At 42.9% G+C, this 14557-nt stretch overlaps 3 protein-coding genes across 3 annotated transcripts; all 3 read left to right on the top strand.

Annotated features, from left to right (window-relative positions):
- Positions 1-2702: 2702 nt before the first annotated feature.
- On the top strand, positions 2703-3926 carry BCR41DRAFT_300963 (hypothetical protein; the record flags this gene model as incomplete). Its single annotated transcript, XM_022020602.1, has 4 exons — positions 2703-2838; positions 2943-3160; positions 3270-3487; positions 3578-3926. Coding segments are annotated over 4 exons (921 nt in total), but the record flags the coding sequence as incomplete, so codon positions are not given.
- A 150-nt stretch (positions 3927-4076) lies between these two features.
- On the top strand, positions 4077-4827 carry BCR41DRAFT_201742 (hypothetical protein). The gene has a single exon (XM_022019888.1). The coding sequence runs from the start codon at positions 4112-4114 to the stop codon at positions 4694-4696; it is 585 nt and encodes a 194-aa protein (XP_021884333.1). The 5' UTR covers positions 4077-4111; the 3' UTR covers positions 4697-4827.
- Positions 4828-10957: 6130 nt separating this feature from the next.
- On the top strand, positions 10958-12683 carry BCR41DRAFT_414416 (hypothetical protein). The gene has a single exon (XM_022029496.1). It carries the CDS (start codon positions 11448-11450, stop codon positions 12291-12293), a length of 846 nt encoding a protein of 281 aa, XP_021884332.1. The 5' UTR covers positions 10958-11447; the 3' UTR covers positions 12294-12683.
- The last annotated feature ends 1874 nt before the right edge of the window (positions 12684-14557 follow it).

Here is a 14557-nt window from a genome sequence, read left to right as displayed (position 1 = left end):
CCACTAGTATTGTCGCCACTACAACGACCATCGTCAACACAGCGACCGATGAAAGTGAGTTGCAGCGTCAGGAAGAAGAGATGCTGGCAGCCAACCGGTTGTTGAAGCAAGTGGACAGGGAAGAAGCTCTGACTTTTGCAAAGAAGATCCTCGAAAGCAACAGCACTAATGAACCCTTAACGACTAACACAGCAACTATTGCCTCAACGGAAATGCCACCAGTTTTGGTGGCGTTGGAGGTTTCAAATGAAGATGTCACAAATATTGCTTCTGTAAACGGAGCAGTCAGCGTCGAGCATAAAGTGAATGGCTCCTCTTCAAGATATTCGGAAAACACAGAGGAAACAGATCTCTCAGACCACTCCTCTCGTGATAGCAGCTGTAATGATAGCAGTAGTGATAGTAGTGACAGCCACTCTGCTCAATCAGTAAGAGCCATAACTACTAGTCAAAGACAGACGAATGCCACCGAAATTACATCACCCTCTTTGGCAGAAACGCGGGTTAGTCGAGGTTAGTTAGTGTTCTCTTTGTTTGTCACATCTACACACAATTGTATTCAATCGCGATCATAACTATTCATATTCTGCATGCATACACCTAACATGACTATCATCCAACTTTAATACATTGTACTAAACATCTCTCCTGCCCTACAATGATATCGTTGTTATTTTCAATCAGAAATACGCTTCAACCCCTCTATGGGCCCATCATCTTCTCCCACGGACAGGGCTAAAATCAATATCAATGGCATAGAATCAAAACCCATCAAAGGATCAAAGAAACAGAATGGAGAACTGAAGCTTGCAAAATTGACGGTGCATAGTATGCAAAAGATGATCGATCCTCAGGAGCAAGAAGAATGCCGACTTCATGATTATGATTTCATCAACAAGGTTGCTTCGGATTTTGATGCAGATAGCGCTTTACCTCCAGCTTCAAAGCGATCTATAGTTTCATTGCTCCGATCAGGTCTTCTCAAGGTTGACGATGATGCAGAGCTATCAATCCTTGGCGATGCTGAATACCACTTAACAGGCGATTTAAAACGACCAGCAAAATCTGGAAGAGGGCTTTCAGCGACATCAGGCACTTCAACAGGTTTTATTGCATCTGTTATTTCAGATCCGCCTGTTGCATCCGACCCTAGTACACCCCCCAATATTTCTGTCAAATTGCGACCTGCTGGGGAAGTTGAGGTTGGTCCTTCTTCAAACGGATCGTCGTTCGATATTCCAATTGCTGCTCTTATTCAACCTCGTCTTACTAAAACACTAATTCAACAAAAGGCACGAAGCACTTATGCCCCACCAACAGCCATTGCACCACAGCAACCTAGACGCCGTCCTGGAAGACCTCCTGGTTATTTTTTGGGACCAACTTCGTGTGCCTACTGCAGAACTCAGCATCGTCGATGTGACTTTAATACAGTCTGTGCTCGCTGTGCCAAGGCGAAAATACCATGTGATCGCAGTGGCACCGTAGATCGACCTACTATCATTGTGCGAGAAGCCCGACAGCAGGCAAAAGCGGAAGCTGCTGCCGCACTGGCGGCTGCAGTAGCTGCAGGCCTGGCTGTCGCGCCAGAGAAGCCACGTCCAACGCAGCGTTACACTCAATTGGACGCGCTCACTAGGGAGGCAGCTTCCATCACGGCAAGGAACTCCACACCTACTCCAGTGCCCACAACGCCCACAGTGACCACAGCATCCACAACTCCCACAGTACCCGCAGCATCAACAGCATCCACAACGCCCACATCGCCCTCAATGTTTACAGCGCCTACAGAGCCTACAGCATCCGCGTCAGTAGAACCAACCCGATCAGCATCTGCAGGGGTCAAGCGGCGACGTACATCGAGTCCTAGTGACGTATCAAGTCAAAACATAATTGAGCGACGAGCCAAGAGGCATGCTGCGTTGGCTCCTATTCAAAAATATGATCCAAGTCTATATGAAAGTAAACGAAGGACCAGAGGCAGCCAAACTGGATACAAAAAAGTGAATGGTGTCTCCAATAAAGGCAATGTATCAGAGGATGATCTCAGTGCAAATGAGGTGACGAGCGCAGGTTCGCCGTCAAGAAAGACGAATGACTTGAACCTGGTTGGTTCAGCAAGGAGAGGTCGAGCGACGAGAGCAACAGCTACAGCCACAGCCGCAGCTGCGCCAACAGTAGTAAAGGGATCTGTAGCCAAACGAACTGTAGGTCGACCCACTAATGCATCGAAGAAGGATTTACAACCCATCCCAGCCAAACCAGCAAAAGTAGACAAAGGCAAGAGCAAATCTGAGAAATTAAAAACATCCACTACAATTTCGACTATACCTTCAAAACGTGGTCGTGACTCAAATAAGGCCAAGAGTGTAAAGGGCGAGCATGTCGTCGAAGACTCATCAGACGTATGTATTGTATTACATGGAAACTGTATGACACTGTATATGTCACATGACTCACATTCTTTTTCTCTATTTTAGGATGATTCGGTTGCAGGGGCAAAAGCAGATGAAGCACGATTGGTCAAAAAAGTCTATCTTAAATCTGGACTCTATTCTGCTGATCTAAAAGTCAATCCCGTCAACAACACCAAACTGTCTGTAACTCTGAAGAAAGCATCTAAGCAATCACAGACCTCGAAGGCCTTGACCAGGCGAGGAGCCAGGGGCGTCGGTCCGGCTCGTTCAGGATCCTTCTTCCAACTACCTATCAACTACGGTGCGGTGCTAATGTCTAACCAAAGCGACTTCTGTCTCCCCTTTGACATCATGCAAGCATGGAAAGCAGGTCTCTTGCGGAAGGCTATGCAACCAGAGCCATTCATCAAAATTCGAAGCAGTATGTGGTGTATTTTCTTTATTTTATTTTATATTTAGAAACTCAAGCCGATAGAGGAAGCTTTAGCGCTTATTAATGCTTTTATGATCTCCTACTGCTTATAGATATATTTGTTGAACGGAAGCGCCGGACAGAAACGAGTCCTATGGTGTGTCATTGTACACCACCGCCTCCAGGAGCAGGAAAAGTTGGATGTGGTGAAGACTGCTATAACCGCGTCATGTTTTACGAGTGCATCTCAGCGCATTGCCCATGTGGAGACCAATGCTCAAACCAGCGATTCCAGAAGAAGCATGATGAAGATCATCTTCGTGTTATTTGGGTATGTAGCATTCAAAGTTCTTGATTTCAGACCATGAAGAGTAATCTAGTATCAATATATCTCAATAATTAGGCTTTATTTGTAACGCAATATTCCTGCGCTTTTGTAGACCCAGGAGCGAGGTTTCGGTATTCAGACAATGGCGCCCATCAAGAAAGGAAGCTTGGTCATTGAGTATCGCGGTGAAGTTATTTCGCAAAATGAATGTCATAGACGGATGAAAACTATTTACAAAAACAACAAAAATTTTTACTTTCTTGAGTATGAGAAAGGCGAGGTTGTCGATGCGTGCCAAAAAGGCACCAATGCTCGATTCGTCAACCACAGGTACGCCTATCATTGATTCTATGATAATAATGGACTGCGTGAATAATGGAGGCTAATGTGCTATCACTCTATACTTCAATAAATTATTAGCTGCTCGCCTAACAGTCAGATTGAAAAATGGTTTTTAAATGGTGAGATGAGTATTGGCATTTTCGCCTCTCAAGACATTCCTGCAGGAACAGAGATCAGTTATGACTACAATTTTTCATCATTCAGCGGTGCTCAAAAACAAAAATGCCGTTGTGGCGCACCTAATTGTCGTGGTTACATTGGAGAGCGTATCAGCAAGAGCAAGGACTTACCAGCAACTGGAAGTGGATCTTCATTGGCATTTGCGTCAGTATCACAATTACCTTCAGGACGTTCTGGCAAAAAAGCAGATGCAAGAAAGCGTAAAGCAGGCCGTCGCAAGGTAAACAAGGTTCTACTAGCGCTTTAGTTATTTATTTATGTATTTTTTGACACAATTTCCACAACGATTCTGGTTGGAGCCATTCGTATTTTTTTTTTTTTTTTTTCTTTTTGATCCCCATAAGGTTTATATCTTAATCATCCTAATCGTTATTATTTTTATTGTTATTTAACAAATAGGTCAATGATCCAGAATTTAATTCTGTCCGATTCATGCAAATGCCCAGCATCCGTCAGATTCGTCAGCGTCAATCTGACAAATACAAAGAGGGTAAGATGGCAGCCATCCGCTACACAAGACTCTTTTTGTTCCGAAATATCCGCCTAGTTGAGTCCAAGTATATCAAGTATGCACAAACGAAATCCAGAAGTTATCAGGAAACTGTTTCCCGTTCATGGCTTATGCGAGCACGACAGCGTCGCAAACGCAATTTAGAAAGTGTAGTGGAGGATTTGCGAACCACAGCTCAGGAGAAGGAGGATGAAAAATTTCGAAAGATGAGAGAAGAACACAGCATTGATAGTAGTATTGCAGATGACGACAGCTCCGATCCATCTGTGTCAGTCGGTGTAGAGGAGAGATCGACTGTGTCAGAGCTCGATGCGGACGACACCATTATATATCCTGGTGAAGGCGGTAAGGGCAACACCAATAGGGAAGACGAGAAGTTGAGTGAAGATGTAGCGGAGGATGAGAATTATGAAATTAAGGACGAGGATACTGATGGTAGCGAACAGTTAGATCATGATAATATCGTTTCTCTAGGCGAAGAAACTGTTTATGGTGATTTGTGGTGATAATATCACTGCAGTTGTTAACGAAGAAGATATTGACGAACTGGAGAATAACAGCGTTGCTTAGAGTCAACACTAACGAATCTCAAGTATGATGGGCTTTTTTATCTTTTTTTTTTTTTTTTTTTTTTTTTATGGAAGGCATGCATGGGTACCCCTATATCTTTAAACTTAAGCCATCCATTTCAACATGGTACAACTTGTAATCTAAATCCGCTTTCCCTTCCTCATGAAATAACAAAAATAAAAAATAAACATGAGTTTCTCTTAACCTTTCTTTATGCTTGTTGCTTGATGATGCTGTATGTATGAGACTAGAAAACTTGCTTCTGAGTAATTAGGGATCATACGATCTCGCCCTGTCGTCTTATTCATTGCTCATATCGGTAGCTTCGCTCTTGAAAGGGAATATCTGCGAAGTAGAAAAATAAACTATGTACAGAGTACAATCATGAAGTAGGGCTTGCTGAAACAAGACCATGTTCCGTACAACTATTGTGGTTGCTGCTGCTGTTACTACTGCTGTTACTGCTAACAAAAGGGGTTTTCCGAGGACAGCCCCAGGTATGAGTATGGTTATATTGATAGCAGAACGAAATAGCGAGCATTTTGGACCTGCAGTGGAGCCGCTGAAGTGTTGCGGCTGAAGGCAATAATGATGGTGATGAACACTGTCAGTGCAATTGCTTGTAATCCAAAGTCATATTTTGTCGCGCGTGTGGCACAATGATGGTTACACGAACGCGGAAAAAAAAAAAAAAAAAAAAAAAGTGTTGTGGCTGGTCATCAATAGTTGTATAAAATTAACTATATTTTGTTTTTACTAATCAGGACATCCTGTCGAGCCATTTTTGAGTCACCTAAAGTGAAGGGGCTGGGAAAAGAATAAAGGAAAAATGCATCCCCCCGTCAGAATAAAAAATTGACCCCCGGCTGAGAATTCCCAAAACCCCCGTCACCTCGGAATTCTTACCCCCGTCCCCCCGTCAGAATTCCGAAGCACCCCCCGTAAAGATTCTCGAAAGGCAAATCTTAACCCCCCGTCAACCGTTTTAATTATCGGAATCTTTACCCCCCTGTCAACATTTTGAGGCTGTTTTTTGGGTCTTATTTTCTGCTTTTGGTTGCATCTGTCTTTCTATTAAACTCAACGCTATTAAAGCCCTCTTACTTTTTATCTTATCATCAAAAACTTGACAGTAGAAAAATCAGCTAGACAGACACATGTTCCTTGATGAATGGCTCCCTCCCTAGTATTTTATTTATCTCAAGGCTCAGAACCTTCAGCAACTTTACATGCACCACACAAGCCCGATATAGTCATCGAAAAAAAAAAAAGAAAAAAAAAAAGAAAGATTTTACACTATATAACACCACATGTCGCACAATCCAAACTATCTTCGCAATCAATGACATTTATTGTCTTAAATACAGATTGGGACAATGGGGCCTTTTACACTTACAGTGTGAGGGTACAGTTGGGCTCTTTTTTTTTTTTTTTTTTTTTTTTTGACGTGTTTTGCTGTCAACAAGCCACAAAACTCAGGTCCAACTTTATGCTCTTGATTAGGAATGAAAAACGGTTCTCAATTTCAAAAAACAGCTCTAGAAGGCACAACATTAATTATTTTTTTTTTTTTATATCTATCGCGTTCCACCTCCAATCCCCTTCACATTCTGATCCCTGAGCTCAAGGTGGATATTCTGTTCACACTTGCTGCGTACCATAGTTTTCTAGCAAAAAAAAAAATAAAAAAAAAGTCTTTGTTTATTTTTGTTCTGCTGACTTTGAACAGCGTAACATATTGTGATATTGTTTCATAAACCTGAATGGGCTTGACTTCTTAACCTCACTTAATCGCTTCCCTTCCGCTTCTCTTTCTCGTTTCTCGGCCTACCTCTCTCAAACACTTGTCTCTTCACTTCCTACACTCCACCCCTCTACAAACAACTTACGATGAATCCTAGTAACACTCCTTCGCTGGTCGATCATAGGAGTTACCATGACTTGTTCGTTTTCTATACTTACTACCAATATCAGTGCTAAATATCAAATTGTCTATAAATCTCACAGTTGCCTTCCATATACTTCTTCATCCTTAATCTCTAGTACACCAGAGCAGCTGAGGAATCTGTTCAAAATGTCGCAAGTGCCGACTCAAGATGACATTAAAGGATCGGCCGAGCTATTCGGCTGCAATAATGAAATAGCCATCGAAAATAAGCCTTTTGATCGAAACAAAGCCATTGAACAATGCAAGAAGATATTCAAGGTTACCCCAAAACTTTGCAGCTGGATGTTGTCGAATGTATTGGCAGTAGTCAAGACTGCATTCTTATTGCTGGATGTGGTTGGGGTAAAACCCTTGTTTACACTCTCCCACTTGTAATTTGGAGAGATCGGATCATTATCGTCATCTCTCCTCTGAGGGTATTGATACAGGAGCAGCAGCAGAGCCTTCAAAAGCTGGAGATTAGTAGCGTAGCATTACTCAGTGGAGGAGCTATCACACGAGGAACAATCGACGACGTGGCCGATGGGAAATATAGGGCTGTTTTCATGACGCCAGAGATTATCTTCGACAGCCCTATTCTGACGAAACTCTGGTCAATTCCAAAATGGCAAAAGCGGCTACAGGCAGTTGTCTTGGATGAGGCTCACTGTGTTTGCGATTGGGGCAACAATTTCAGGACTTCCTATGGCCGTATTGCGGAGCTACGCTCAAAGGACCCCCGTGGTGTAGCTTTCATCGCTGTTTCAGCTACCCTTCCATCAATGGTTCTAGAGAAGCTCAGAAGCTTGGTTCAATTCAAACCAGATGTCAAGATCATCAACGTCGGTAACGATCGCCCCAACATCAGATTGGAAGTCCGGCATCTTAGCTCCAAGGATAAGTCCAAGCACCTTGCTTTTCTCCTCCTTGATCTTAAAAAAACTATCATCTACTTTCAGACCAAGGACGAGATTAGATATTGGTATAAACATTTGAAACAGTTAGCAGAGGACAAGTTCAAGATCGCTGAATATCACGCCGACTTTTCCGAAGGTTACAAGCAAGAAACTATGGAACACTTCAAGCGTGGCGATATCCTCATTTTGCTGGCTACAGAAGCTGCCGGGATGGGGTGTGCCATTAGTGATATCCTTCGTGTTGTGCAGTACAAGTGCCCATCCACAATCTCGACTCTTGTACAGCGCCTTGGTCGTGCAGCTCGCAACCCGCAACTTCAGGGTCAGGGTATATTATTGGTACCACCACCGTCCGTTGATACCAAGTTTCCAGACGAGAACCTCGCCAATTACATTATGACTAAAGGATGTCGGCGGAAAGTCCTCAATGACATCTTTGACAATAAGCCCCAACCTAATGAGAACTGTTGCGACATCTGCCATCCAGTTCCTGAGCCGCTGCAACTTTCTTGCAATGAAATTCGTGTTGATACAGTACCAAAGGTTCGGCGTACGGCAGAACAGAAGGAAGCTGCCAAAGAGGCTATTAAGAAGTGGAGATTGATGGTTTACAAAAGGGATTACGAGCCAGCTTGGCCATGGTTAAGGCTTTCTTGCGTGCTGACGGATGCATTGGTCGATAAACTAGGCGAAAAGTTTGGCAATGTTACGTCGCCCGAATCGGTAACATCAATTACCGGTTGGACCTTTATAAACGACGACATTTTAACGGAACTTGCCAACCTCCTTATCAATTTAAATAAGGATATCGATAGTGTATGCCAGCCTAAAATGCAACCGCAGCTCCAAAAGAAGGAGTCCCATATTGACCGGAATGGCCGTGTTCAAAAACCACGGCCTACCGCAAAGCCAAAGATCGCGCTCCATAACATGACCTCTTTCGACTTCTCTAAACGTGGAAACCCCAATAGCAGCTAACATGGTGTCATCACTTGTCCCAACTGATTGTTGAAACATTTTAGTTTGTAGTAATAAAGCGTACCAAATATCAGAAATCCATCCGGGGAAAAAGCCAAGCGTACTTTTAGTTTCCACAGTTAAAAAAAAAAAAAAAAAAAGACACATTTTGTTACGCTTCATACAGTCCTCCTCTTAGGGCTGTTCCAACAGAGTCTTCTCAAGCTTTGTTAAAAATCAGAAGCTTTGAGCAGAACCCAATTTCTATTCAATAATGGATTGGATCCTTTTTGTTGAGACAGCAATTAATTTGTGCTTCGACTATTTTTGCCGTTCACTCCTCATCTCACCATGTCACACCTTGGCCAACATAATTGTTGTGTGTGGTGAATATCTCGAATTTGACTTGTAGTTCTTGTGGAAGAGCTGTTATTCACGTTAAACAAAAACAAAAAAAAAAAAAAAAAAGACGAGAAAAGAGAAAAGAGAAAAAAAAAGAGTTATTCACCCATTCAATAAAGCTCTCTTTCTTTTTGTGAAACTCCCTTTCGCACCATTTAACGATGATAAGATGTGGGAACACACAAAACATCCATGCGGTATTTATTCAAAACCGTATCAATGTGTAACTACAAGTTTGTCTTCGGGCACTAAGCATTAAGTAACCATGGTGCAAGCGTGTATAATTACTACGCCCTCACTACGCTCGCACTGCACCCCCACCTGCTTGTTACTATTTACACATGGCGTGCTTTTATCACATTCAACTGTTTGTACATATTATTTTGTGCACACAGATATTAATTTTTATGCAACACGTGTTCCATAAAAGCAACAAAGCTCCCTTTCACGCCATTTAATGAAACTCCCTCTCACGCCATTTAATGAAGCTCCCTCTCACGCCATTTAATGAAACTCCCTTTCACGCCATTCAAAAACTCCTCCCTCCCTTTTACGCTTTAAATATGGTGATTGAAAAATTTAAACAGACAAGTAGTAATCAGGGACAGAAGCAAGTGAGAATAAGAGAATAAGATGTGGGAACACACATCACGTCCTTGTCTACAGGAACCATACATGGAGTAGCCATGGTGCAAACGTGAATAATCACCACGCCCCTTCAATGCTTGCACCGTGCTCCCTGCTCGTTACTATTTACACATGGGGCGAGGTTTTATGATACAAAGTCATTTGTGTATTATTTTGTGCATGAAACAGATCTCGTATACAAAAACTCCATTATCTTTTTTCTTGAACACACATATTAATTTATTAATTTTAATTTTATTGTTTCCCGTGAACTGTGAAATATGCAACAACGATGAATGAAATTCCTTTCACACCACTGCCCGGTGAAAAACCAAAAAAAAAAAAAAAAAAAAAAACTGTATTTCTCCTTTGGTCGAAAAAAAAAAAAAAAAAAAAAAAGCATTTCTCCCCTTGATGTGCCCGCACTTCACGAAGCTGCAGTGTTGAGGCGCAAAAGCATGCGGTCGACTCACTAAAATCGTTTGGAATGTTAAGCAAAATTAACGAATTAAATGTTGATCATCTTGGCATTGTTGCCTTCGTTGGTTTGGTTTGTTGGTATTCTTTGACTGACAAGATTTTTCATCCTCATCATCAACAACTCATGAAGGTTCATGTCTGTTCCTTGAGAGAGAGACTCGAACCATTTCTCAGGGCAACCCCCTCTTTTCAGGCCATTCAGTGAAACCAAACCACATCACAAAGATTTGAGCCTGCATGATGTTTAAAATGGGGGCGTGCGTGTGAACGAGATGGAAGAGTCCTCGCCAAAAAGTGGACATGTTTTACAGGCCAACTCTTTTCCTGTTGTATCCACTCAGCTTTCTTTCTTACTTTCTTTACCCATTCATCACAAGGCTTCACTCATAAAAATGGAGGAATCAAATCAAACGAGTCATCAAGCAACATCATCGAAATCCGTAAACAAAAAACAAAAGACGAGCCAAACCAAACCCTCTTGGGAGTGCCAGGATTGTTCAGAGGGCTTTTGGACTAAGGGCACCCTCAAATACCATCGCTTTCAATGCCACCAAGCTTCGTTTAGAACCAAACTCAACAACGAGATGGTTGAAGTGAGACGAAATGGCCAAACTTTCAGTTGCGGGACATGCAATGTTTCATATCTAAAAGTATCGGGCATGCGGAGGCATATTCACACAGTATGTCTTCTATACAAAGATGCTGACAAGAGCGAACAAGGAGTGAATGATGGGGACAAGGATCGGTATGGCTGTGAGGATGTGGATAGTAATGAAAATACGAACGAAGAGGAGGACCCTATTCATGACCTAGGACTGACACCATATTTGCCAGCGATGTCCTGTGTGCCGCCGGCTTCTGGTCCTCGATCCAAAATGGAGCTGCCATCGTACGACGAAGCCATATTTCAGGCCTGCCAGAAGCAGCATAAAGGCGAGTCCAAGAAAAGAACGGCGTTGTTAGGCGTGGAGTCCCTCAAAGTGACTCCATTTTCATTCTTTAATGAGGAAGAACAGGTTTTCAATGCCCTCGCGCACCGCAATGTGGTCGAACCCATTGTCAGATCCGGGATCAACTCAAGTGTCTTTGTGCCTAATCGCAGCACCAGCGCATTCCTAGAAAAAGATTGTTCTTGTCCACCCACATCAAAGTTGTCAACATGCTTCAAGCTGGACAGCATGATCTCGTTGTCGCCCTTCAGGTAGGTTTTGCTTGGCCGTAATTTCGAAGAGCTGTCAGATGAGATGTGCAGCCTTTTGAACGAGGATTGGCAGTGTAATCCCCAATATCGATTTGCTTGTGCTCGGTTATTGGCTTGTTGCTTGGTGTTCAACATGAAGAGTGGCCAAGCGGTCCTAGTGCATTCGATTGAGGTCTATGGAAGGGGCCGGACCACAGACATTCACCGAGAGGTCTTCAATAGTACACCGACCCCAAGATCATTGCCTAATGCTTCAAAGGCTTATTACCCTGGTGTCATGCCATCGACTCTGGGCGAAGGCAGGGGATAGTTGTTCAAAGCTGATTATTGGTACAACCGTATTTGATGGATTGGTGACCTGCTCTACTCGTTTAGATGCTCATTTCAAGGGTGAAAGTCGACACTCTGTTGGAGCAACTACCAGCACATTTAAGATCAAGGACGAGTGGACCAAGGAAACTAGGATCTTCGTAGACAAGGAGTCTCTAAATATGGCTATTGCAATGGCGCACGACAAAACTACGAGGCGTGCGCACATCGGCAAAGCAACCCATCAGCTTAGACAACTGAGAACGTATTTTAATCATCCCTCCACTTACTATCAATGCCGCGCCTGGGGCCCGTTGATGCAAAGTAGTGTCTCAATACCTTATTCGGTTTTCACATTGGTTGATTATGATCAGACCGATCGAGGCAGTGCTTTTCAGTTTAGTAAGCTCCTCCAATCAATCGCGATAAATGTGATAGTAAACGGGGACCAAGCCGTTCTTTGCCGTCATGAAGTCACGGATTGTAAGCTCGGGTGCTCCAATACCATGCCCACTGATCTTAGGCTGTCATTCACGAGAGTCTTAAATCTTTTCCCTGATGAGACACCATTCGCTGCGATTCCCATCATTGGAAATAAGGAACTGAACAACGTATTGTCAGTATTTGCGCAACATGCGACAGCATCCCTCTCCCGCCCTAATGGTGCTGTGGAACAATATCTGGATGATATTCTTATAGGGAGTGCTTATTAATAATAATATTAAAAGAAGTTGGCCTTTTCTTCAACTCCTTGATTGGTGAAGACGTAAAAGTTTAAGCTTGCTCTTTTGTCGCTTGGAAGATGTCCTACTTTGCTGAAAAGCGATTCGCTTGCGACAGATAGGGCTTGAGCACTTTGGTACACAAGGGCAATCGAGGCCAAGTAGAACGCAGTGCGGAAGTTGAAGTGCTACCAGCTCTTAGGGTTTGCTTTGTTGTCTGAAGAAGCCTCTAACATGTGCTCTGTTGGTAGTGAAATATCCTTTTCATTCGCTGTTAAACATCGCCTTACTTTTATTCTTGTCATTTATTTTGATCCTTGCAAACTTTCATGAGCAAATGCAGAGTTCTTTTTTCAAAAGTAAAATATCAGTTGCACAGGCCGATTATGTAGGTTTTTTTTTTTTTTTTTTTCTTTTTGGCACAATAAAAAGAGGGAGAGGAAAAGAAGGCAGGGTTTCACAAAGTGGCAGCCTGCAGTGGCGCTTCACTTAATGGTGTGAAAGCGAGTTTCGTTAAATGGTGCGAAAGGGAGTTTCACAAAAAGAAAGAGAGCTTTATTGAATGGGTGAATAACTCTTTTTTTTTCTCTTTTCTCTTTTCTCGTCTTTTTTTTTTTTTTTTTGTTTTTGTTTAACGTGAATAACAGCTCTTCCACAAGAACTACAAGTCAAATTCGAGATATTCACCACACACAACAATTATGTTGGCCAAGGTGTGACATGGTGAGATGAGGAGTGAACGGCAAAAATAGTCGAAGCACAAATTAATTGCTGTCTCAACAAAAAGGATCCAATCCATTATTGAATAGAAATTGGGTTCTGCTCAAAGCTTCTGATTTTTAACAAAGCTTGAGAAGACTCTGTTGGAACAGCCCTAAGAGGAGGACTGTATGAAGCGTAACAAAATGTGTCTTTTTTTTTTTTTTTTTTAACTGTGGAAACTAAAAGTACGCTTGGCTTTTTCCCCGGATGGATTTCTGATATTTGGTACGCTTTATTACTACAAACTAAAATGTTTCAACAATCAGTTGGGACAAGTGATGACACCATGTTAGCTGCTATTGGGGTTTCCACGTTTAGAGAAGTCGAAAGAGGTCATGTTATGGAGCGCGATCTTTGGCTTTGCGGTAGGCCGTGGTTTTTGAACACGGCCATTCCGGTCAATATGGGACTCCTTCTTTTGGAGCTGCGGTTGCATTTTAGGCTGGCATACACTATCGATATCCTTATTTAAATTGATAAGGAGGTTGGCAAGTTCCGTTAAAATGTCGTCGTTTATAAAGGTCCAACCGGTAATTGATGTTACCGATTCGGGCGACGTAACATTGCCAAACTTTTCGCCTAGTTTATCGACCAATGCATCCGTCAGCACGCAAGAAAGCCTTAACCATGGCCAAGCTGGCTCGTAATCCCTTTTGTAAACCATCAATCTCCACTTCTTAATAGCCTCTTTGGCAGCTTCCTTCTGTTCTGCCGTACGCCGAACCTTTGGTACTGTATCAACACGAATTTCATTGCAAGAAAGTTGCAGCGGCTCAGGAACTGGATGGCAGATGTCGCAACAGTTCTCATTAGGTTGGGGCTTATTGTCAAAGATGTCATTGAGGACTTTCCGCCGACATCCTTTAGTCATAATGTAATTGGCGAGGTTCTCGTCTGGAAACTTGGTATCAACGGACGGTGGTGGTACCAATAATATACCCTGACCCTGAAGTTGCGGGTTGCGAGCTGCACGACCAAGGCGCTGTACAAGAGTCGAGATTGTGGATGGGCACTTGTACTGCACAACACGAAGGATATCACTAATGGCACACCCCATCCCGGCAGCTTCTGTAGCCAGCAAAATGAGGATATCGCCACGCTTGAAGTGTTCCATAGTTTCTTGCTTGTAACCTTCGGAAAAGTCGGCGTGATATTCAGCGATCTTGAACTTGTCCTCTGCTAACTGTTTCAAATGTTTATACCAATATCTAATCTCGTCCTTGGTCTGAAAGTAGATGATAGTTTTTTTAAGATCAAGGAGGAGAAAAGCAAGGTGCTTGGACTTATCCTTGGAGCTAAGATGCCGGACTTCCAATCTGATGTTGGGGCGATCGTTACCGACGTTGATGATCTTGACATCTGGTTTGAATTGAACCAAGCTTCTGAGCTTCTCTAGAACCATTGATGGAAGGGTAGCTGAAACAGCGATGAAAGCTACACCACGGGGGTCCTTTGAGCGTAGCTCCGCAATACGGCCATAGGAAGTCCTGAAA

This window comes from Lobosporangium transversale, assembly GCF_002105155.1.
Source record: "Lobosporangium transversale strain NRRL 3116 chromosome Unknown BCR41scaffold_6, whole genome shotgun sequence".
In the NCBI taxonomy this organism is placed as follows: Eukaryota; Fungi; Mortierellomycota; class Mortierellomycetes; order Mortierellales; family Mortierellaceae; genus Lobosporangium; species Lobosporangium transversale.
This window is presented reverse-complemented; position numbering and strand designations above follow the sequence as displayed.

Bases quoted from the DNA above. Each gene is read 5' to 3' on its own strand.
- BCR41DRAFT_201742 (XM_022019888.1), top strand. From the start codon at position 4,112: ATGCAAATGCCCAGCATCCGTCAGATTCGTCAGCGTCAATCTGACAAA.
- BCR41DRAFT_414416 (XM_022029496.1), top strand. From the start codon at position 11,448: ATGGAAGGGGCCGGACCACAGACATTCACCGAGAGGTCTTCAATAGTA.